General features: G+C 54.4%; 1 protein-coding gene across 1 annotated transcript in view; it reads left to right on the plus strand.

The window, feature by feature from the left end:
• The window catches only part of GRK5 (G protein-coupled receptor kinase 5), a 181,432-nt gene that overhangs the window by 106,575 nt on the left and 50,748 nt on the right, over window positions 1–24,109 (plus strand). The window contains exon 3 of the mRNA XM_079793399.1: window positions 23,477–23,589. Coding sequence (XP_079649525.1) covers window positions 23,477–23,589 — 113 coding nt within the window. The remainder of the gene's footprint in view (window positions 1–23,476; window positions 23,590–24,109) is intronic.

Here is a 24,109-nt window from a genome sequence, read left to right on the forward strand (position 1 = left end):
ACGTTAGCGAATGAATGTGTTTTGTAAATCTGATAAATATTTAAGCACCCACCACGCAGCAGGCCTAAAGTAGGCACTGGAGAGACACTGGCCCATGTTCGATGGCTGAGTGACGCAGTGACATAAAACAGCTAGTTATTATGCTCACAGACTCTGTGTGTCTGGAATTCGAGGAGGGTAAAGCAGGGATGGCTTATTTCTGTGTTTTAACACCCCCCCCCCCCCCCGACTTCGAAGAGCCTTGGGGCAAGACCTGAGGTCTAGGAGCGGGAGATGCGCTCACAGGTCTGGGGGTTCTGGCTGTTGGTGGGTCCTCAGCTCCTCTCCATGTGGCTTCACCTGTGTCTCACAGTTGGTGGCTGGTTCCGAGGGTGAGCATCCCAGAGGTGGAGAACTAAGCAGAAACTACATGCTTTTTTGTGACCCAGCCTCTGACGTCACAAAGCGTCTCCTGGCCCACGTTCTGTTGGTTGGAGTAGGGACAAGGCCACGCCCAAATTCAAAGGGAGGGAACACAGGCCCAGCCTCTCAGTGGAAGGGGTGTCAGTGACTTTGTATAAAGAGCCTGTGGGATGTATGTGCATTTCATAGGAAGTGTAAGAGAGACTGGGAACTATGAGCAAGGAAGAAGAGGCTATAAAAATGGCAAGGCAGATGTGAAAAGAGAACTTTGGAAAATGGAAATTTAATAAATGAAAGTAAAAATTCAATGGATACATTAAGGAGCAGATTAGATTTAGTGGATGCAAAATTAGATAAGTGAAAGCTACGTTTAAATAAATGAACTAGAACGCAGCCCAGCGCCATACAGAGATGGAAATAATAAAAGACAGGGTAAGAGGCATGTAGGATAGAGCGGAAGGTCCAATACCCATCCCATTGGGTTGTCAGAAGGAGATAATACAGAAAATGGGAAAGAGGTCATATTTTAAGAAATAATGACTGAGAATTTTGCAGATTCTTTTGACAGGTATGAAACCTCAGATAGAAAATTCACTAAGTCCCAAGCATGATAAATAAAATAAAAATAAGACATTTTAGTGTAAACCTGCTGTGCACCTAGGACAAAGAGATGATTTTAAAAGCAGCCAGAGAGAAGAACAAGATTTTCCTTCTGGGAACAGTGATGAGTCTGTGAGTGACTTCCCAACAACAATTATGAAGGCCATAAAATGGCAAAATATCTTCAATGTGCTGAGAGAAAGTCACGGATAGCCTATAGTTCTATACCCAGTGAAAGTTCCTTTCGAGAATAAGAGTGACATTAGAGATAGAAGGTAGAGAAAGAAGAACAAAGCTGGGATAATTTCCTGCACATTTACTTCACGATAGGATGTTCGGAGGGGCGAATTTCAGGCAAAAGAAAACACTAGACAGAAGGTGTGAGGTACAAGGTGGGATGATGTGCAACAACTTTGGTAAATATTTGGCTATATTTAAACAAATACTGGTTGTATAAAATGATGTCCCAATTGAGGGATTAAATAAAAGCAAGACAGAACTAAAGTACCGGACGGTTAGAACATGTGAGCTGGGAGGGCATAATCAGAATTAACGCATTGGAAGCTCCGGCTGGCTCTTTCGGGAGGAAAGTAAACATGCTGATGAATTTTGGATTTGTGAATGACAGACAGTGATAACTTGGAAACTAGTAGAGTGGCAATTTCCAAATGCGGATCAGGGCTTTTAGAGGACCCTGAGGGCCTTTCAATGAGGCCAGAACTATTTTCATAATAATGCAGAATCATCCCTAATAATATTATTTTCCCTTTTCACTCTTATTCTCTCACGAGTGTACAGTAGTTTTCTTGAGTCTCCTTGATGTGTGATAACACCATCGCTCTGATGGTTAAAGGAATGTATGCTTGTCTATTCTTGTGTTTAAAGTTTTCTCAGTTTTATTTTCTAATATGGAAAATATTAATAGATATAACCCACACAAACAAAAGCTGTTCGGGGCCCTCGATCATTTTTAGAGGTGCAACGAAGTTCTGAGTTTATAAGTTTGAGAACCGCTGAAGTAGAGGGAGGGGGAAGGATAAAAGAACCAGTGACTTAAAAGACAATCCTTATGAAATGGCATTTTCTGAGCCTTGAGAACAATTGTTATATTGTTCTATAGTTATCCTTCATTCTCTTCATTCTGAAAGAACTCATGCTAGAAATGTTTAAATTTAGAGAACTTATGAAGTAAGGTGCTAATACAGTCTGTAGGCCCGAGAACCTTGATCGAGAAGAATTTCAAGAGTGGTCATGCTCCCCATGTGTTACAGCGACACCTACTGAACAACTGGAATATTACAACCCAGCTGTATGGGACAAAGGTCTGTAGCAAGAGTAAATGTTATATTCAGAATACTAGTAAAAAAGGCACAGAAAAGAGCAAAAGCTGTCAAGCAGAGTATTATATTATCATAGGTTAAGACGAAACAAAAATTCTCAGGGTGCAAAGGGCAATTCAAAAAAGGCATAATGACAATATCAATGCCTATGCCCTCATCCTCAGTTATATGGAAAATTAGTGTCCATCAGGGTGCCTAGAGGATTACATCAGCATTACCTTGGAGCTTTTAAGAAATAAGTAGTTCCAAAGCTTTATAGAATTAGTCTCTAGGCCCAGAATTTTATTTTATTTTTTTAAATATTTTTATTGATTTCAGAGAGGAAGGGAGGGAGGGAGGGAGAGAGGGAGAGAGAGAGAGAGAGAGAGAGAGAGAGGAACATCAATGATGAGAGAGAATCATTGATTGGATGTCAATGATTCTCTCTCATCATTGATGTTTCTATCTCTCCCTCTCCTCTCTGATATCAATAAAAAACATTTTTTAAAAATTAAAAATAAATAACAAAACAGACCTATGACCTTCTCTATGCTTTAGCATCCAGTAGACCAGTGGTTCTCAACCTTCCTAATGCCGTGACCCTTTAATACAGTTCCTCATGTTGTGGTGACCCCCGACCATAAAATTATTTTCGTTGCTTCTTCATAACTGTAATTTTGCTACTGTTAATGAATCGTAATGTAAATATCTGTGTTTTCCGATGGTCTTAGTCTCTAAGCAGCGGTTCTCAACCTGTGGGTCACGACCCACAGGTTGAGAACCGCTAGCAGGGTCACCAGTTATGAAGTAGCAACGAAAATAATTTTACGGTTGGGGGTCACCACAGCATGAGGAACTGTATTAAAGGGTCGCGACATTAAAAAGGTTGAGAACCACTGCAGTAGACTCAGCCCAGCCACCACTGGCCCCTTTGCTCACGAGTTTTCGACACAGTCTAGGGGAGGATTTGCCTTCCTGTGTGGGAGCCCTTCTCAAATTGACAAAAGGATAAAGGCTTTGCTTTACTGAAATTTAGTCTCCAGCTCTCCCTTTTCAGCCTACCAGTGCTAGTTCTATCACACGCTACCTCTATGGCATTGTCAAAGACGACCCAGCCTGGGCCGGGGAGCTTCCACCCCCACCGAAGAACAGCTTGTGGGTGACGCCAGGCGAGGGGAGGAAAGATTCTTAGCAACCAGTGAGGTGTGAAAGCAGCCGGAGCCAAGCAGAGCCTGGAGCCCAGGCAGAGAGAATGCTGCCAAGTGCTTTGCCCTGTCCGAGGTAATAAAAGTGGTCTGTAAATGTTGTTGTTTTTTTTCCTTTTATGTGACAGAGCAGGGCTGAGTAAGGAATAGTGATTTGACCAATTTGACCATAAATGCAGGTGAAGCTTGTTTTTGTTCCAAAGATAAAGCAACAAAATGGGAGACAGGATGGGCTGTGGCCTTCTGCTTACTCTGGTCAAATTCCTTTGCGCCCAAGACTGTCTCGGCACAATAAGGAGGTGCCTTAAGAGGACCCTATGTCTTGTCTGCAGATCTGTCTCCTGGGAGATAGAGGCTAAGGCACCACGTGGGAGCCTCCTGGGGTGCCATTGGTGCTTGCGGTCTGGGAGATGTTTGAAAAGGTCATAGTCATTAACGGGGATTGGTGGGGAATGTCCGTTCTGGTGCATACCTTGACTGAATTTCTGCCCCGGGCGGGGTGGGGGGTGGGGTGGGGGGAAGCATTAGAGTCTAAATTCTTGTTGGCTTGGCTGCCCTCCAAAGACCTGTGTCCAGGCGCCAGGGAAATTGTGACTGAAGTCGATAGCAATAGCAGCTCAAACTCAGCACCCCACCGTTAGACAGCTCTGCTTGTGTTTCTTTCCATGCAAGCAAGGGTCCCCCATCGCCATCCCACCTCTCACCCCCCACCTGCCCTCATGGCCACGTGGTGACCCACGCACCCCCTTTGTGTATCCGGGCTTCTTCATGGCCACGAGCAGGGTGTTTGATGGGTGGGGCGCCTGCTCCTTGACTCAGACACCTTGGCCCCATGGAGACTGGATTTTGGGGGGAGCCTCCCAAACGGGGCAGCCTCCCAAACAGGGCCGGGCAGCATCTGCTGAACAGATCCTGGTCCTCTTGGGATGGCCGTGTCAATCACACCCCAAGGGGAGAGGCCTCGGTGAGTGGAAAGTATGTGAGCCTTGGACCATGCCGCGGGTGGCTTGGAATGGCTTGGCCGCTTCTTTCCAAGACCCCAGCTGATTTCCCCATTGTGCCCTGGAGCGGCAGCAAAGGGCCAGCTCACCCAGGTCCCAGGGCACCAGTGCGTGTCGCTGGGCCAGGGGTCATGAGGGCTCGGAGGCAGGGTTCCTGGGTGGCTGCCCCGAGGGCATGGCTAGCCCTGGCTCGAATGCTGTGCCCCTGTTAGCATCTGGCTGCCATTCCCCGGAGCTGCGGGATCCTTATCCCCATCGCTCACCTGAGAAAACAGATTAAGTGTGCCTCTCGCGTAGCAAATGCTCCCCCTACAGTGGATGCTCTGATCATGTGGTTTGTCTGGGGTCTCCCAGGTGGTGAGAGTGGTGGGCCAGGATTGACCTTGGGTCCACCTTTTGACCCAGGCCAGACCCTCTTACCCTGCCACCTGACTGCCTTCTCCTGGACCTCCACAGGCCTCTCAGGGACGCAGGCAGGGCAGAGAGAGGCATAGCTCTACTTTACAGACCAGGAAACTGAGGCCAAATGGTTGTTGGAGATCACCGAGCTTGAAAACGGCAGGGCTGAGCCTCAAACCTCACTCCTTTGATCACACACCCTGTGTTCGTCAGCTCGGGCTGCCACAACAAAGTGCCACAGGCTGAGTGGCTTCAACAACATTCGTTTCTCACCGTCTGGAGGCTGTGAGCCTGAGCTCAGGGTACTGATAATAGAGTGAGTTTGTGGTGAGGCCTCTCTTCCTGACTTGCAGACGGCTGCCTTCTTTCTGTGTCCTCACGTGGACTTTCCTCTGGGGGCGGGAGGGGGAGAAAGAGAGAGAGAGAGAGAGCAGTCTTTGATGTCTCTTCCCCTTATAAGGACACTAGTCCTGTTGAATTAGGACTTCATCCTTATGACTGCATTTAACCTTACTTACCTCCCTAGGGCCCCAATCTCCAAATCTCACTGAGGCTTAGGTCTTTGACATATGAGTTTGGGGTGGGTGGAGATGGTGGGCACAATTCAATCTGTAATGACCCTGAGCCCCTGCCACTGTTTTGGGCCCCCAGATCACACCAGGAGATGGCCGCTACTGCACATCAAAGGAGTCACTTGGCACGATTGTGCAGGAACCCAGGGATAGGGCTGGGCCATTCGGGAAGGCTTCCTGGAGGAGGTGTGTGTGACTCTGGGTGTGTCCGTGCATATGTACGCTGGGCTTGGGAAGTTGGCCCATTTGGGACTCTGGCCTATTTCAGGGCAACCTCACATGTAGTCCCCCCCCCCCCCCCCCCCCCGCCGTCCCCCCCGCTGATTCAGGTGAGCTGTGGCTGCTTCCCAGGAGCCACTTCCTCTCCATTGATGTGGCAAGAGGGGACTGTCTGGTCCCTTGCTTGGCCCACAAGGCAGCTGTAGCTCGACGCAGCCAGTCAGATAGCATTTCAGGTCTTTAATGCAGAAGAGGATGGAATTCCAGGTGGGCAAAGGAGGGCAGGAGTGGCTCCGAGAACCCATGGAGACATCTGCAGAGCAGGCCACTGCCCATGGCAGCCAGCCCCGGCTCCGAGGGGAGCGTGATTTGTTGGCAAAGACGCACTGAGCTAGGACAGTATCGTGTGTGGGAGCCCTTGCTGTAAACTCTCCTGCCTCCCTCACCCAGCGCCTGTCTGCCCTTCTCAGACTCCCATGCTCGCTGTGGCTGGTGAAGGGAATCCTCGCTGCCAGGTTTAAAATGTACATTCCTGCCTTGTCTGCGTTTCTGGAATGCGGGCGGTGTTCCCAAGGCAGAGGATTGCGTTCGTACACCAAGTCCTCTGCGGGGTCCAGAGCAGGTACCGGTTCCAGGTGGGGTTGTAAGTAGGTGCCCAGCCAGGAGGCTGGAAGGAGCGCTGAGGGACAGTGCAGAAGGCTGGGGAGTCTGGGGGAGGGGGAGAGGGTGCTGGAGGAGACTGGGGGAGGCTAGAGAGCCTGGGGAGGCTGGGGGAGCCTGAGGAACTCCGCTCTTTTGGTAGAACTTCCTGTTTCTCACATTTCCTCCATGGAGGCCACAGTGCCAGGTGCTGCCCCAAAGCGGTCTGTGAACGCATCCATTTTTGGGTGCAGAGCCTGTCTTTGGCTTCTCACGTCTGTTCCTCGGCTAGCACACCCGGGCCCCTGGTGGCCTCCCAAGGTGTTTAGTAAGTTGCTTTGCAGAGTGTAAGCCGCAGCTCGTCTGAGAGGGAAATGGCCCAGGGAGCCGCATGGTCAAGTACTGGACGCTCTTGCTGCCCCTGCTTAGCCAGACGGAGTATCTACCTTCCCGTCTCCCACCCCTGGTCTTCTTCCTCTGCACCTGGCCCAGGGCCCCCGATCTGGGTCACGCTCTGTTCCCAGGCCCTGTGTCTCCCTTTGGCCCGAGGGAGGCCCCTGAGTGTTTCTGAGCCCGTGGCCCCGCGGCTCCTCTGGTGGGAAAGGATGGCTTCCTCTCGAGGGAGGAGCAGTGTGCTCTCCCCGCTCTGATTCCCAAGGGCAGATCTCATCTCTGGGACCGCAGAGAGGCTGCCTGGGAAGGTCCGGCCAGGCCGGTTCCTGCCTCCCCAACGCATGCTGGGAGCAACGGGGGCTTTAGAGCCAAGGAGGCCTGGACTCAGACCCAAGTTCTTCTCCTGACACTGTGTGAGCTTGGGCCAGGCCCTCGGCCCTGCTGTGCCAGCCCGCAGGGTGGCATTAAGTGCGAGAATGGAGTCTGAAAGCATGTGGCTGCTCGTAGGTGCTGAAGACATGTGTGGTCACTATGGTGTGGGTGTTCTGGCACCTGCGGGCGAACATGAACCGATGCCCACACTCATTTCCCAGTATGTGGCCTTTGCTGCTCTTCAGCTGCCTAGAGGGAGACTTCATCTTCCTCCTCATGATTAAAATCACCCCTCGATTCAGCAAGCCCCAACATTCATTCATTCATTCTCCCATTTCTGAGAACCCGCCATGTGCCAGGCTTTGCTCTGGGCACTGGGGACACAGGCATCAATCACAGATCCAGGAGGTGGGGAGGGAATTACTCAGACAATCACCAGGCAGATTTGAAGGTCGCCTGTGTTGAGGGCCTGGAGAAGAGGTTATAGGAGCCCCAACTTGGGGGCCATGTTGGGTGCCCCGCACTGGTGGAGGCTCCGAGGGGGTTCCAGAACTGAAAGGCAGCCCTTGCCCTTAGGAAGTATGGGCACAGCTGCGGGCTGCCCCCACTCTGTGCTCTGTGCCATCCGAGGCACGATCCTGCAAGGAGGAAGTCAATATTTAAAAAAAAAGAAACGTCAGTTCTTAGGAAGCCCCCAGTGGCCCTGTATACAGTCTGTGTTTAGCTGTTTAAATGAAGCTGTAGCCGGGGTTAGAAACCGCCTGGATGCCTTCCCCTTGAGGGCGCACACAGCACCCACCTGCCCCGCCCTGTGAGTGAAGGCGGTATCACCCCAGGTACTCGTGTGGCCAGCTCAGGGTTGCCCCCTGCCCATGCCCTTTGGGAACCCCAGAGACACTTGGGTCTGAGTGACTCCGTGTAGCCCCCACAAGGGCAGTTTTGCACAACGTCCACGTCTTGGGAAAACAGATGCGGTTCCCAGTGTGCTGCCTTGAGTTCCTGGAACCAGAGTGTTTATTTTATATAATATACAGCAAAAACACTTGTGTTGATTTCAGACCCTTCCAACATCCAAACTATAACTCTTACTGAAATGCCCTTTAAATGTGGGTTACCCAGGAGATCTCGGGTAGGAAGACGAAACTGTGTTCTGCATTTCAGGCCATCGTCTTTAAAGTAAACACATGCTTGCTGAGACTCGGGTACTTAACTCCCCCAGGGAAACAAACAGCCCTCGGTTTGCTCAAGTGCCGGGGCTCCCAGAGGAGCATGGGACCCTGGGAGCCTTAGTAGAGCACCGTGGGTCCTACCGAGGAAGGGAGGGTGGGCACACTGTGTTTGAAGCAACATCTTGGCCTCCCACTCCTGAAACTCCGCCTGACTTAGGCGATGAGGCTCAGGCGGATCAACCTGGTTCCAATTAACCCCTTATTGGCAGTGTGTGCTCACACCCTCTCCTGGTTGGGTGGTGAAGGAGGTGGGTGTAGGGGGTTTGGGCAAGAAGACCCAGTGGCTGCTCCTTTCAATAGTAGTGGATAGCTAGTGTCTACTGAGGGTGTACCATGTGCCAGGCGCTGTGCTAAGCACTTTGATGGAATCATACCTATGAGGTCAGTCATAGTATTGTTATCTCCATTTTAGGACAAAGAAAGTGAATCTCAGAAAAAGATCCGGCTGCTAGGAGGTGATAGTTTCAGGCAGAGAATAGGTTCAGCTACTGTAACAAAGACCCAGATGAGCGTGGGCTTAAATAAGGTAGTTTATCTCTCTCTCGTGGAGCAATGCTTGGGAAGGGGTCAAGGGCTGCCGTGGGAGTTCTGTGTGGCTACTCCTTCTCTTCTGTCTTTAGGATATTGTAGTCTTCTTCTACACGATCCAAGATGGTGCCCCGCCGTGTCTGCATTCTGGTCCGTGGAAAGGGGATGGTGAAAGAATGAAGCTTTTCCTTTAAGGGCATAAGCAGAACTAACTTGGACTCATTGTTTCTGCTTACATTCCATCAGCCAAAACCCACCTTGGTCATACAGCCCCACCTAGCCCCAAAGGTGATTGGGAAATGTAGTTTTTCCTTTGGGTGGCCATGTGCCCAGCTAAAAGTAGGAGTCCTATTACAACAGGAAACATGATGCACAGACGTTGGATGACTGGGATGTGAGTCCAGGTGGTCCATGCCCCTCACCTCGCCACCACCTCTCATCCAGGAGGAATTCTAGGAAAAAAACCCAGAGCTAGACTGTAAGCCCCTTGGGTGCGTGAGGTGGTAGGCCTTTCTGGTGATCCTTTGACCCTCTGGGCTAGCTCACAGCAGGGCACCAAGGAGGTGCTCAGAAAATCAGTCTTAAAGCGGGGGGATGGGGTGGGAGAGAGGAACCTGGCCTATGAGTTCCACCCTCAGCTACATGAGTTGCGCAAACCTGGATGTGAGTAGAAGGGGGCTGGGAAGGGCGGTGACCAACCGCCAGCAGGCAGCTGGGTCTAGGATTCCCTTCGAGGGTGGAGTCCGCAGCTACTTAGGTCTTGGCGAGAGGTTCAGGGTGTCCTGCCGGCTCCCCCAGCTGAACCCCAAAGTGTCTGAACAATGTCTGCAGGCTGAGCTTCCTGGATGAAACGTGATTCTGAGCCCCCTTTGGGAAGAACTGGATTCTCTCCTAGTGGCGGGCACTTGGCTGTGTGTGTACATTCCCGATTCCGGTCCTCCTACACACATGTAGGTCCTGTGTGTCAGCTGCGGGGGCCCCTGCAGACCCCGTGCAGGGAAGGGCCTCCTCCTCCCTCCCGCCGTGCTCCAGCTGCTGGCTTTCACTGGCCCTGACTCATCTAGAACAAGAGGCAGTTTCAGCCTGACCTCTGAGAGCCCAGGCCCCGTGAAGACGCAGCATGCTGAACCCGGGAGCGGAGAGCTCGCCTGCCCCGTGGTCAGCTACATTTTCTCAGCAAGGCTTCTCTGCGCGCAGGTGCTCAGAAGGAAAAACAAGTCGGCGTCGGGGGTTTCAGTGTGGAATTTTTCAATCATCTGAACATTGTTCTTGGCAAGGAATAATTTAAAACAAACAGCCGTGTGGGTTACATTGGAGACCAGTTAGAACTCGGGGTTTCACCGCAATGGTATTCTTTGATCATCTCAGTCTTTCCTTTTAGTCTTTCCCCCAGCGATCTCTCCTGTGCTAAGTAACGGAGGAGGAGGCTGCCTCTTAGGTTTAAGCATCAGTTAAATATCTGTCAAAATGTCTGTTCCAAGCCAGGCAGTGGGAGGGGGAGGAGAAGCTCCAGCCGAGAGCCGTGCTCCCCGCTGAGACGGCGCTTCCCAGGTCTAGACAGCGAGGAGCTATGTGGCACTCTTCAAAAAGAAACCGGCAAGAAAGGAGAGCGTGTGTTTGGGGTCCCGCAGGCTTCTGTTCTGTGTTTGTGTAGCTGAGAGAGCTTCAGTTTCAGACACGTGGTATTTGGCACGAAGTGGCACTGCCTGCTGGCGGATCAACTGCTGTTTTACTTCGATAAAAACGAAAGTGCACGAGGCCCTTGCTTTTCCCCTCCTTGGTGATTAAAAAGCATCTACTTGGCTCCACGCAGAGACGGCCCTTGAAGATTTATTTGAGACACCTGCGTGGCATCGACCGCAGGCCTCAGGCTGACAGAATAGCTGCACTTCACAGTGTTTAAAATGTCAGTTCCCGGGGTGGGGGTGGGGGGGTGGGGGGCGGTTTGAACGACTTGACTGGGCATCTCTGCGCCAGACCTGGGTGGGACCCCCGGGTAAGGGTCTTTGAATTGTAATGAAGGACTTCTCCTCCCTGTTCACACTGATCCAGAGCCTTTGAGCAGCTGAGGCAGCTAAGCAAGCTCCAGGGGATGGACCGGACGAGACCCCTCCCCTCCCTGGGCCTCAGTTTCCCCATCTGAGAGATGAGGGGGTCAGACCGGCTTTCCTTCGGGTTTTCTGCAAGGTCTGTGACGGTGCGCCCTCCAAGACGACCTTCTCTGCTTTGACACGACCGCACGGCGCAGGGGGAGGGGGTGGGCGTCAGGAAGGGCTCTTTTCCTGTGTGGCAGATCCGTTCATCACCCTGACCCAGCACAGAGAGATTTGGAGGCAAGTACGTTAGAATACAGCCACTGGCTCGCAGATGGATGCGTTAGGTCGTTAACCTGTTCATTCATTCACTTGTTAAACGTTACTGCCTGCCGGCTCCGTGCCAGGCCCTGTGCTGGGTGTGGGGCCAGGGGTGGGGGGTGCAGGGAACAAGGCAGCCTGGGCCCTGCCTGCTCCAAGTTGGGTCCAGCCCTGTTTGGACGCCTGTCCTGTTGGCTTACAGGCTTGTCTCGCTGTAGGTCTGAGCACAGGAATGTGCTGCGAAACGCAATTCCAACACCCTATTAAAAGCCAAGCATTGACGTGTGGACACGGGGGACTTTTAAGATTTCTCCCTCCAAGGAGCAAAGGATTTGTTTTGACGAAAGAAGTGTCAACAGGAGCCCGGTGAGTGACTTTTCTCACGCCTGCTCCTGCGTTAATCAGTGGCATCGTTTCGGGTGACCTCATAAGTGTGCACACCGTCCCAGGCTCTGCAGGGCTGCAAAGGGGAGGCAGCGGAGAGAGAGAATGTATAGTTCAGGTGCGGGGACAAGGCTAACTCCGAGGACAGCAGCCGAAGGAACGCGGTAGCCTGTAGGTTCTGTGTTCACAGGGGCGGTGCAGGCCTCCCAGCCGAAGGCGCTCGGAGCTGGGGAGGGGGCGGCATGCTCGGGCTTTCTGGAGGAGGCGAGGACGGAAGAGTGCTCCAAAGAATTCTGTGCCGGCCCAGCCCTGGAGCGCACGGGCCAGCTGACAGCCAGGCCTTAGTCTCTGGAGACAGGAGCTTCCGGACTCAGTGTGCAGCGCAGCCCCTGGGCCCAGGGCCTTGGAGTGACCAATAGGTCATGGGTATGTCCACGTTTCCAGGGTGCCCTGCCCCTCTGTGGGCCTCTGGAGATTGCCAGGATGTTGAGGTTGGGTCCTAGGTCCTTGCCTGCTGCTGAGGCAGATCCCTAAAAAGCTAAAAGGTGCAGAAAAGTTGTTTTGCTGTCAGGAAGAGAGGAGTTCAAATCCCATCTCTGCCTCTTGCTAGCTCTGGGGCCTCGTGCTAATAAATGCCTTCGCCAGCTCCTCATTCGTTGGCATCTAAAAATGTAGGCTGCTACTAGCGCCTGTTTCGTAGGGCTGTTGGGAGGATTGCAGGAAACAAAGCGTGAGAAGTGCCCCAGCACGGTGCCTGCTGGACGGCAAGTGCCCCATTAGCTGCTGTCATTTTCCGGCATCACACGTCAGGTGGCAGTGGGAAGCGCACCGTAGGACCCGAAGGACGGCTCTTTCTGAAAACTAGCTCTGCCCAACTTTATGCAAACCCGTGTCTGGGATCCCAGCACCTGAGCTGTGGCTCCGCTAAGGGGAGTCTGACCCCAGCTGTCTCTGCGTCGGTTTCTACTGCAGCAGCATGCCTCTCCCCGTTCTCGTTTGGAATGTGAGCTCTGGTGACCTCTGTGTGCCGACCAGTGCACCCCTCTCGTCCCAAATCTAGCCCCTCTTGGGTCTGGGTCCGAGCTCAGGCAAGATGGCTTGAAGGGAGGAGTGGACATGGTTTCACATTTAATTACCAAAGACCCCAGTCGGGTTCCTTGGGGAAACAGAGACCGGGTTTGGCCAGTCTTACAGAAGCTGTGATGAGGTAGCGGGGAGTTGGGCTTTTATTATTATTATTATTATTATTATTATTATTATTTTTGGTGTGAGAGAAAACTCCAGGAGCAGAGAATAACTGCCACCTAGCATTTGTCCTCTGTACCCCAAGAATGAGGACCAAGGGGCAGGTCTGAGAGAAAGACGACTTTGGTCTCAGATTAAGAATAGACTTTAACACAGTTCTGACGAAGAGGGCTGGACCCTTTGTAGGCGAAGTGCTTCCTGTCCCTGGAAGTGCACAGACCCAGGGTGACTGAGCCTCTGCGGGGGGATCATGTTGAGAGGCTCGGGGTGACTGAGGTCTTCGGACCCTGAGACGTCAGGACTGGCAGGAGACCGTCCGGTTACCTTCACCTTCCCAAGCATTTCCTTCGCCGGCGCTTTGGGCCGGCACAGCTGGGAGCCTCGATAAGCCCTGGCCGGCGGCCCAGGAAGCAGCCAGCTACCTCTGCACAGAGCCCGCTGTTTGCCTTGGCCCCTCTTGCCCAGCCACTTCCTGGCACCGCCCCCTGTGGCTTTTGCTTCATTAGCTCATAGGTCCAGGTGAGGCCAGTCCCCAGGGCCCTGGATGGCTTCAGAGCTCCCTCTGCCCCCCGCCCCCCCCACACACACACCCAATCTCCCTGCTGTCTTCCCCGCAGGCCAGGGCAGATGGCAGTAAGTGTGTGTGTGTGGGGGGGGGGGGGGGGGTAGGCATTGTCATCCAGGGGTAAATGAGAAGAGAGACTGAGGCATAGAGAGGAGGAGTAACAGCTGGGCTCCACAGCAAACTGATGGAAGCTGGGACCCCTGGCACCTTCGAGCAGCCCCGCCCAGGCCTTCCAGAAATGCCGCGTGTTCAGCTCACGCTCACTCTGCTGGCACTCCGGCCGGTGCAGGTGCCGGAAGGCAGGCAGCTGCGTGGGCTTAGGGGCCCTGATGCCGGGTAGAGGCCCGTGCCGCCCCTGTCTCCACCCCCACCAGCCTTCTCCCTGTGGAACCACCAAATTGGGAGGCGGGGCACTTAAGCTTCCCTTGTGTATCAGCCTCACTTTGTAGAAGGGGGAACCAAGGTCCAGAGAGCACAATGGCGGGTCTGAGGTCATACAGGGGTCAGAGGAGGAGCTGGAGGCAAAGTCCAGACCCCTGGCCCTTGCTGAGCTTTCCTGGAGCGGGGAGTCAGGCAGGGCCCTGCTCAGGCCCGCCTCACGTTGGGGGCCCTGGGCCATCATGGCTGCCACTTCCCAGTGCAGCACACAGCCTGTCCCCGCCTCACCTCGCTGGGCACCCAGAGCCCTCTGCTTCCCTTGGACGGAAGCCCCACGAGGAGCAACTCTCTGTCATCGAGTTGCTTCGGGAGACCTTCATTTCTGGCTGGTTAACGGGGGGCGGGGGGGGGGGGGTGTCAAGCAAGTTCAGGCCCGAGGTTTCTACTTCTGGATTTAGAAGCATGTGGTCTCCACATGTCACTGATTTGCTCGGTCGTTCCTTCGTCTTACATAGGCGGTACTGCTCTGGCCAGGCACCGTTCCAGGTGCTGGGGATAAAAAGCTGAACCGGCTATCCAGTGTAGCTTGGTGATGGAGCGTCGACCTACAAGCCAGGAGGCCACGGTTCGGTTCCCGGTCAGGGCACATGTCTGGGTTGTAGGCTCAATCCCCAGTGTGGGGCGTGCAGGAGGCAGCCAATCAATGATTCTCATCATTGATGTTTCTATCTCTCCTTCTCCTTTCCTCTCTGAAATCAATAAAAATATATATATATATATATATATATATATATATATATATATATATATATATATATTTTAAAAAGCTGAACTGGACATTTCATGCAGTGTTGGAATCACCCGGGAGCTGCAATCATTGCTGACCCATCCTCAGAGGTCTGACGCAGTGGCCTGGGTGTGGCCTGGGTCTCTCAGTTACCAAAGCTGCTTGTATCCACATGGACGTTTCTTTCCAGGGAGGAGAAAGCTTGTGGGAAGAATGTGGCCCCAGGAGGATGGTGTCCCCGGGTTGGCTGTGAGCAGAGTGAGGGAGGCCTAGGTCACCAGGACGGAGCGGCATACCATGGACCCGTGGTCGCCCACCTTTCGGATCTCACGGACCACCGGTGGCCCGCGGACCACCAGTTGGCGACCACTGCCATGGACTGAGGCTTTCCTGGGTGCTGGCACCCCAGCAGGCCAGGCAGGGCCAAGCAGGGAGTTCTGACCACCCGCCTGCACCCGGGCTCTGCACCCGAGGGGGACGTGTCTGGCGGTCACAACACCTTTGCTTCCCAGGGCACAGCTGCGGGTCCTGCGTCCGTGTGTTTCCTTCTTGTTGGCATTTTCAAGAGCCCCCATTGCTGCCGTGCCTGGCGCCTCTGGGTCGTCCTGCTCAGAGCCCTGTGCGAGCACGGAGGGGAGGCTGACGGAGCAGTGCACACGGGACAGCCCGGAGCTCAGCGGTGACAGACCAGGCCTGGAACCCGGGTCCTGGCTTTGTCCCCCAACCTTCCCAACATGCCAGGCTCATTCCCGCCACCACCTGCGCAGTCTCTGTGTCTACCTAGCCACTCCTGGGCCCACCTGCACCGCCCCACCCTCCATTCACCCACCCAGTTCTTCGTCCCTTTCCCACTACAAGGGAATACCAACTCCTCTGCTTTCCTTGGCCTTGAGAATAAGGGCGAGGTCACTGCCTAACCGTGGAGCCCGGTTATTGCCAGAGGGCCCCACGGTGATGGCGTACACACGTGTCCTGCCCAGCTCAGCCCCCAGCCCTTTTCCAGACTCCCACGCATCTCCTAGGGATTGACTGCACCCGGCGGGTTCAAGCCAGAGACCTGGACCTTCATCAGAGGCGAGGCTGGTAGGGGCTGCTGCCCTGAGCCCCCAGAAGCACACTCCAACCCACCTCCCTTCTTCATCTCACAGACCCACACACAAGGGTCCCCTTTCCTCCCCCCCTCCCCCATTTCTATCCCTTCCCTCACTTGGCAGCCCAGCCCCAAACACCCTACCACCGAGTGGATGTTACCTGTGGCTTGTCCAGGTGCCCCCGAGCTTTGTAAGACGTTTGGTCCAGCAGAGAGACACGTGACAAGTATGACGTGCGTTAAAACTAGAGGCCAGAATGAGAGGGACAAGCGGCACAGGAAGACGGGCATGATTTGGGCGTGTTTGTGTAAGGCGCCATATGTCGTTTTTCATCCACATAGAAACATCTTCCTTGAAGTCATCGGAACCCACTCAGCTGTTGCTAACCAAATACCAAATGTTTCCCTTTTCCTCCTCGCCTGCGCCTTCCAGGACGCGGGCGGCGAAGCATTGCCATTATCCGTGATGCTATCTTGCCTTTCAAACGTCAGCGCGCCTGCCCTCCGAGCAAACGCCCAATTGTTTTTCCAGCTCTGGCAGGAATTTTTCAGGGAAAGCTGTTTCCAGAGCACGTTCCTGCCGGTTGTTTTAGACCTGGCGTATGGCAACGTCAAGGGCTCCTGTCTAATCCAGTCTCCTTACATCTGTTTTCCTAAATTGCCGGAGGACCTACCAGGAACCGCCCCCGTCCCCTCGCCCCCGCAAGAAAGAACCATAATAATCCCAAACTCCTGGTATTTCGATAAAACAATGTTATTAAATTAAATCGAACGAAACAAAAACAAATCCCCAGAAGGTAGAGATGGCTTCAGGAATCACTTTGGGGCGCCTCCCCGCCCCCCCCCCCCCCCCCCGCCTCCCCCAGGTACAATAAACATGTGGTTTCATTTCCAAGGGCTCGGGTGTGAGTGGTTCCATTTCCTCAGGAAGCTGCGTTTCTTGCTCTTACTTCTGAAATGGAACGTGCATTTTCATTGGCCCAAGTTCAAGGAGGGCCTGGGGCAACGAAGAAAACAATCCTAAGCAGGTTTCAGTCGTGGGCCACCCCCTCCCCCTTCCCGGCCGTGACTTCTTGCTCCCCATCCACTAGGGATCAAGGCCAGCTCTCCAAGCCGGGGAGGCAGGCAGGGCGGCCTCGCTCACAGGGGTTCCTGGCCACCGGAGGGGGGGCCATGCCTGTGTTCTGGCCCTCGGTTGGGAAAATCTGGTTGCCCTCCAAGTGTCCACATACCACAGGCTCCTAATTAAGAAAGTATGTTCCCATTTCATGTCACTCGAAAGGAATGAAAACAGTGACAGCATCTATTTATCTTCACTATCAATATCATTCCTGTTTCTAAGTCCCACGGGGGGTTATGAGTCTTGAAGGAATTGACTGTGGGTTGTGAGAGTTTAACCTCGGCCATGTGCTGTGAGGACACGTGTGGCTTCTCTCTGAGAGGGAGGCTCAAAGTGAGGGAGCGGGCCCTAACCGGTTTGGCTCAGTGGATCGAGTGTCGGCCTGCGGACTCAAGGGTCCCGGGTTCGATTCCGGTCAGGAGCATGTGCCTTGGTTGCAGGCACATCCCCAGTGGGGAGTGTGCAGGAGGCAGCTGATCGATGTTTCTCTCTCATCGATGTTTCTAACTCTCTATCCCTCTCCCTTCCTCTCTGTAAAAAATCAGTAAAATATATTTAAAAAAAAAAAGTGAGGGAGCGGAAGGCCACAGAGGCCTGGCCCCTGCCCTCTGGGGGCGTGGGGTCCTCCAATGGCTCAGCCGTGGGTGGGGTGGCTCGCTCTTTCTTTGGTGCTTATGCAGTCAAGGCCCCATTCACTCCCCTCCCCCCCACCGCATCTTCAGAGGAGTAAAAGCCACCACTCCTTGAGGCTTGGAGAGGAGATACGATCTGTTCAAATGGCAGCTGTTCATGTAGGACCCCCTATGTGCTGAGTCTGGGCCAGGCACGCACGTGGACTAGTATTGCTAACACCCGATAGCAACGGCTCACCCTGGCTGCCCGTGTGGTGCAGGAGGCAGGATTAAGGGATTTGCCCAAGACCAGATAGCAAGTTAGTACATTTGGGCTGCTGTAGCAGAATACCAATGATAAACAACAGAAATGTATTTCTCATAGCTCTGGAGGCTGCGAAGTTCAAGATCAAGGTGCTGGCAGATCCTGTGTCTGGTGAAAGCCTGCTTTCTGGTTAATAAACAATCATCTTCGGCTGTGTCCTCCTAGGGCAGAGGGATGAGGGAGCTCTCAGGGGTCTCGTGCAGGCTCCACCCTCTCAAAGGCCCCACCCTCCAATACCATCAAAGTGGGGATTAGGTTTCTATGTGTGCCTTTTGTGGGGAAGGGGGACACAGGCGTCCAGTCTATAGCACGTGTCCTTGACAATGGGCCTGAGGTGGGGGTACCATCAGCAGCTTATGATGACAACAGCCTAGGAGACATGGGAAGGTTCTCGGCAAAGCACCCCAACGTCGCAAAGAGGTGGGGAGGATGGGCCCCTGGTCTTGTTGCGCCCTCTGTTGGTTGGCAGCTGTATGTACGGTATGTACTGTATAGACCACGTTTTAGTCCACGCATCGGTGGGTGGACATTGAGGTCCTTCCCACATCTTGGTAGTGTGAATGGCGCCACAATGAACATGGGAGTGCACATACCTCTTTGACATCCTCATTTCATTTCGTTTGGGTAAATGCCCCCGAGTGGGATTGGTCGCTATATGATGACAGTTTAATTTTTTGTGGGTCCTTCACACACTTCAGCCATTCTCGAGGGCTCCCTACAGTGACCTGAGGCCTAGCCTGGAATTCTTGCCCTCACACCTCCTGGCTTCTCACCTGGGGATTTACCTCCCGACCGTGGCTTCTCCTCGCCCCCAATCCCAACCGCTGGCCCCATTTCTTTGGCTTTGACCTTTTTCTTCTTCCCCAGCACTCAGCCTCTCCCCTGCCGGCATTGCCTTCGGCGACCCTGTCCCTCCCATTCCCGTGTCCCGGCATGCTGTCCCATGGGCACCACTGAAACCCACCCCTGGGCACGAGGGCGGCGTGTGCCTCCTCCTCGGACGTCTGCGGTTTGTTCCGTGCTGCTCTTCCCAGCCTGTCCGTGAACGGTCCTCCCTCCTGCCCCGGCTCATAGGCACACTCGCTGCTCAGGACAGAGATGAGGCCTGGGGGGACGCGTCTGCTCGCAGGGCCCAGGATGCAGGGCCTGGCAGGGGCTCAGCCAGTGCCTGTGGCCCCGCTAAAGGGTCTGTCTTTGGAAGAAACCGTTGTCTGAGGCCTGGCTGCAGTCCAGTGTGTCGCAGCCGATGTGGCCGTCCTGCTTCCTGGGCCAGCCCTCGGCATGCCGGACAGGTGTCAAGCCCTTGAAGAAACAAATGGCACATGTGGTTTCCTTCGGTCCAGCTCTTCTCCGAAGCAGGATCCCGGCCACGGGCACTGCGCCCTCCGTGCCAAAGGCGGCTTGAACCCCCCCATGGCAGGGCTCCTGCGGCAGCCGGCTCCTCTGTAAAGGTCTCAGACTCCCCCACCCCATTTTGTCCACCTTTCCGTGGACTGTGCTTGAATCGTTGGTGCTCTGGCATCGTGGATGCCCCAGTGGGACAGTGACTCCATTCTGGTCTCCTTGCCCTCGGGGTCCAGCCCTTGCCTGTCTGAGCCCAGCCTGCCTTCCCAGGGTCTCTCTCACCACCCTCCTGAGTGCACAGTGGGCTCCAGCCCTTCCTTGGGGCGCTTGGCCCCCTGGCCAAGGGCACAGCTCCGTGTCCTGGAGCTTGTAATGGTCTTTTAGGCCCCGCTCCGGCCACCTTCCTTTGGACACCTGTCCACCAAATCTCTGTTACTGCGGCCAAGGCCAGATGTCACGTCACCAAGACCACACCCCCGTTCTTGGTCTCAGCTGATGGCCAGCTGTTGACTCCAGGCCTGTTACTGGATCATTAGCCCACTAGGGTGTCTAAGGTGCACCCTTCCCACCCATTTATCCACCCCCACCTCCTCCCCAGGTGTTGAATTCAAGAAGAGAGTCTTAAAGTTGAAGGCACCTTCTAATATCAAAAAGCAAGAGACCTTGGGAGAGAGTTTGTTGACTAAATGAGGGACCTGAAAGAATAAAGCTGCAATGATTGGCTGATGCTGGATCCTTTGGGGCAGCGGGCCCTGATGCCCCTCCCATCTTACGTAACAACAGCCTCTTTCTGGCTGGAGGGAAGGACCAATGAGGCACATGGCCCAAAGCAGGGTTCTAGAAGAGCAGGGCGTGTGTGTGTGTGTGTGTGTGTGTGTGTGTGTGTGTGTGGACAGTGCGTGGTGTCTGTGTGCACAGCATCCAGGGTTGCCCCAGCCTGAGAGATTCAGACAGAAAAGGGTCCGCCCCATTGTCCCGGACGCTCCTGCTCACCAGCCCGCCCCCCCCCCCGCCCCCCGCCGCAGGCGCTTGGATTTGCACCTCCTCCTGCCCCTCCATCAACCCCCGACTTCTCTCCACCTTCCCTGGCTTCGTTCTCCTTTTTCTGAAAGATGCACAAGCGTTGCCCTTGGGTTTTGTCGTTGCTGCTGGTGCTTCCTCAGATCGGCCCATTATCTCCACTTACGCTGAGAAAAGAGCCTGAATAGGTGATTACCCGTCCTTTTATTTCTCCTTTTATTTCTCCCTGGGCTTCCCGGGGGCGGCTGTCTTGCCTGGGATGCTCTGTGTCGCTGGGCGCGGCAGGGAACGGAGGTGCTGACAGCTCCTGTTGGGTGTTTACTACGCTGTGCGTTTATGACGGCCTTGTTTCCACACTGACAGCGAGCGCCATATGGAGAGGGAAAAATGCTGTCAGATGAACCCTTAGGCAATCACAACACAGCACATGAAGCCTCATCATTGCTTTTGGAAGAGCGGGGGGTTGCTCAGTCACATCAGCAGCGCGGCGCTCCGTGCCATGATGGAATAAAACGGGAGTTTGACACCAGGTGCTTTACTCTCCTGTGTTTGGGCTGGGGAAGCTCCGCTGATGGGGAAGGGCTGGGGCGTTTGCTTTCCTCACCTGTGGGCATGGGTGTGTGGGAGGCAGGGAGCCTGCGGGCCGCGTCTGCAGGGCGGTGTGCTCACGGGTGCGGGTCGCAGACCTGTCGCCCTCTGGGCCTCCTTCCAGACTCCCCACTGTGGCTGCCGAGGACACTCATCTAACCTGACATTTTATTACTGTCACTTGGGATCTTGTCAGCTCATCTCCCCCTCCCCCCCCCCCCCCCCCCCACACACACACACACTTCCTTTCCAACAGAATCCAAGATCCCTGAGGGCTGGGACCATATCCCATCCCCGCCCCTCCTGGTCCTGGCCTGTGGGTTAAGTGTTTGTGAACTGTCTGTGCATGGAAAGGTGGACTGGATTAAGGTGATAGTTCAAGGCCAGTTTCAGCCCCCAAACCACTCGAGGAGGGGGCCCCCCATTGATCAAAGTACCCACTTGTGAGAATGAGAAATGTTGGAGTGCCTTCCTGTCCAACAGAATAGCTAGAGCCGGTGAACTCCTACAAAACCAGTCCCTGCCCTCAGGCAGCTTCCCTGAGAGAGGGGTGCTGTGAGACTCCCCGGCCTGGAGACCTAGTCACTTGCTCCTTCAGTCGCAAGAGACAAACCCAACACCTACTGGCCTCAGCACGGACTCTGTGGTGAGGACCCTGCAGGCGCCGCTGGCCTGGCAGGCTGGCTCGGGCGGGGCCCCTGTGCTATTCGGGCACCAGGTTTCTCACTTCCCTCGGCTCTCTCCCCTGTGCTGGCTTCGTTCTCCGTGGGCTCACGGCCTGGTGGGAGGGACAGTTGCGGCAGCTCTGGGGTGACCAGTCCCTCAGCCTTGTCACCCAGAGAAGAGCAAGTACCTAGCAAAGTTCTAGCAAAAACCCTGGAAGGACTCCAAGGCCACTCCGGTCAGGGAACCTATCGGTGTGGCCATGGGAAGGGGGCTCTGATTGGTTAGGGCTGGCTGGATTCTTACAGACCGGGAGAAAAAGGTTCCCTAGAGGAAGGGAGATGGCGCAGACCGAAAGTCCACATCCACGATGACAACAGGTGGTTTATTAAGCATTTGCTATGTGCCAGGCTCTGGTCTGAGTCCTTTCTACGCGTTGTCTTATTCGGTCCTCGTGATAGTCGCAGGAGCTGGGTACCATTGCTGTTTCCAGTTTACGGATGAGGAAACCGAGGGGTAAATGTGTCCAGTGAGTTGTCCCAGGTCACACAGGCAGGAAGTGGTGAGGCTGGGATTTGAACCCAGGCGGTTTAGCTCCATAACCCAGGCTCACAGCCCCCTGCTCCCGACCTGCCCGTGGCTCAGCTCTTTGTGCATGGACATGATGGCCGTATTCGTATCTCCCGTTGTAGTCCCCATCTCCAGAGAAACACCACGTCCTGGCTCCTCCTCTGCAGGTGGCAAGGACAGTCATTCCTCCTGTCCAGGCAGCTCCTGACCCAGGTCTCACTCAGCCCGCTTCCCGGTTCCCCATGAAATCTCCTGACTGTTTCTGCACAGCTGCAGGGTCAAAGGCAAATGCACAGCGCTCCAGAAGGCTCAAGGCCACGGGCCTCCGCCCTTGAGAAAGCCTCTGATAGTCATTGCAGGAAGAGGCAAAAAGGGATCCCCCACCAACCTCCATCTCACGGCCCACGTGGGCTTTCATTTTTCAGAGGAAGACTGAGGCCCAGAAAGGACAAGTGAGCTTCCTGAAGTCACACAGCACGTCATTGGCGAGGCCGCGACTGAGTGGCTGAGGGCTGGCCACGGCCACTTTGTCTCTGGGCCTCTAGCGCCTCCACTGGAAAAGGCAGGCTTTTCATAATTCGAAACACCCCAAGACTGGCTTTGTTCCAATTGGACAAGAATGAAAGTTTTTGTTTTTTTTTACTGTATTCATTAGGATGCTTTGAATTACAAGTAATTAACTTTTTTTTTTTTTCAAGCAAGGCTCTTTATTAAGTGTTTCAGATATGGTTGGGCTGCAGGCACGGTTTGATCCAGAGACTCCTGGCACCACCAGGCCCCAAGTCTACTTGTAATTCCCCCAGTCCTGGCCTCCTCTGTGAGTCAGCCTCGTCCTCGCAGGCACTTCCTTCCCAGGGTCAAGAACGCTGCAGCAGCCGAAACCGGTTTGGCTCAGTGGATAGAGCATCGGCCTGTGGACTCAAGGGTCCCGTGTTTGATTCCGGTCAAGGGCATGTACCTTGGTTGCGGGCACATCCCCAGTAGGGGGTGTGCAGGAGGCAGCTGATCGATGTTTCTCTCTCATGGATGTTTCTAACTCTCTATCCCTCTCTCTTCCTCTCTGTAAAAAATCAATAAAATATATTTTTTTAAAAAAGAACGCTGCAGCAGGCTCTGGCCTCACCCCTCGCACCCCATCCACAGGCCGAGAAACCACCTCTGCTCAACGTGCCAGTGTGGTTCACTCTGGTTTTACTGGTGTGGGTGACATGCCTGCCACCCTTATCCGGTCACGTTAACCCGGGGATGTGACATGCTGATGGCCAGCCAGGTGCAGTCATAGTCCCCAGAACGGCTGGCACCTCCACACAGAAACCAGGGCATCGGAAAGGGGAGCAGGCTGGGAGCGGAGGCTGGGCCGTCACTGGCAGCTTCCTCTGCACTGACCTCGTCCCCTCTGAGTCTGCGGGGCTTGGGGACACATAAGGGCCCCTGAGAGTTTGCCAGGCACCTTGCTCCATCCATCTGGGGCATTACATCCGGGTGCGGGTGGATGGGACGGCCCTGCCTGGCCCTCTCCTGGGTCTCACCGCATTCTTCTCTTCTTGTCTCCAGACAGAGACTACTGCAGTCTATGTGACAAGCAGCCAATTGGGAGGTTGCTTTTCCGGCAGTTCTGTGAAACGAGACCTGGGCTGGAGTGTTACATTCAGTTTCTGGACTCAGTGGTAAGTCCCTGGTCCTGCTGGAGGGGGGAGGGCCCTGGGTCCTTGGTGATCAGCGATCGTGTTTGTCCAAAGGAAACGCTAGGCCGCATGCTTTAGAAGGGTGTGGCGACTAACATGGCTGCTCCAGAAACTTCCGTGCAGACTTGCGTGTCATCTCCAGGTCTGCACCCCTGGCGGCCGTGGGTGGCCGCCTCCCCGCTGGGCCTCCATTCCTGCTGCTTTAACAGGAGGCCCTGTCAGCTCCCTGATTCCGGGAGCCGGGGCTGCGCACGACGGCACGTGGGGAAGCTGTGTGGTTGTCCCAACACCCCGAGGTCACGCTGGAATCCCATCGTCCCTTCCCCGAGCGGAGGCTCCATTGTCTAGAAGCCCAAAGCTCGTGTGCGTGGACTTGTTTCCTGTCTACTGCCCACTAGAAAGCAAGCTCCTTGAGGCCAGGACCCTGGCTCCGGGTCACCCCCGCCTCGCACAGAGCCCGGCCCACGCCGGCATCCAGCACGTGTGTGTGCACTGAACGCGT

Source organism: Cnephaeus nilssonii, assembly GCF_951640355.1.
Source record: "Cnephaeus nilssonii genome assembly, chromosome: 16".
NCBI classification, from domain to species: domain Eukaryota; kingdom Metazoa; phylum Chordata; class Mammalia; order Chiroptera; family Vespertilionidae; genus Cnephaeus; species Cnephaeus nilssonii.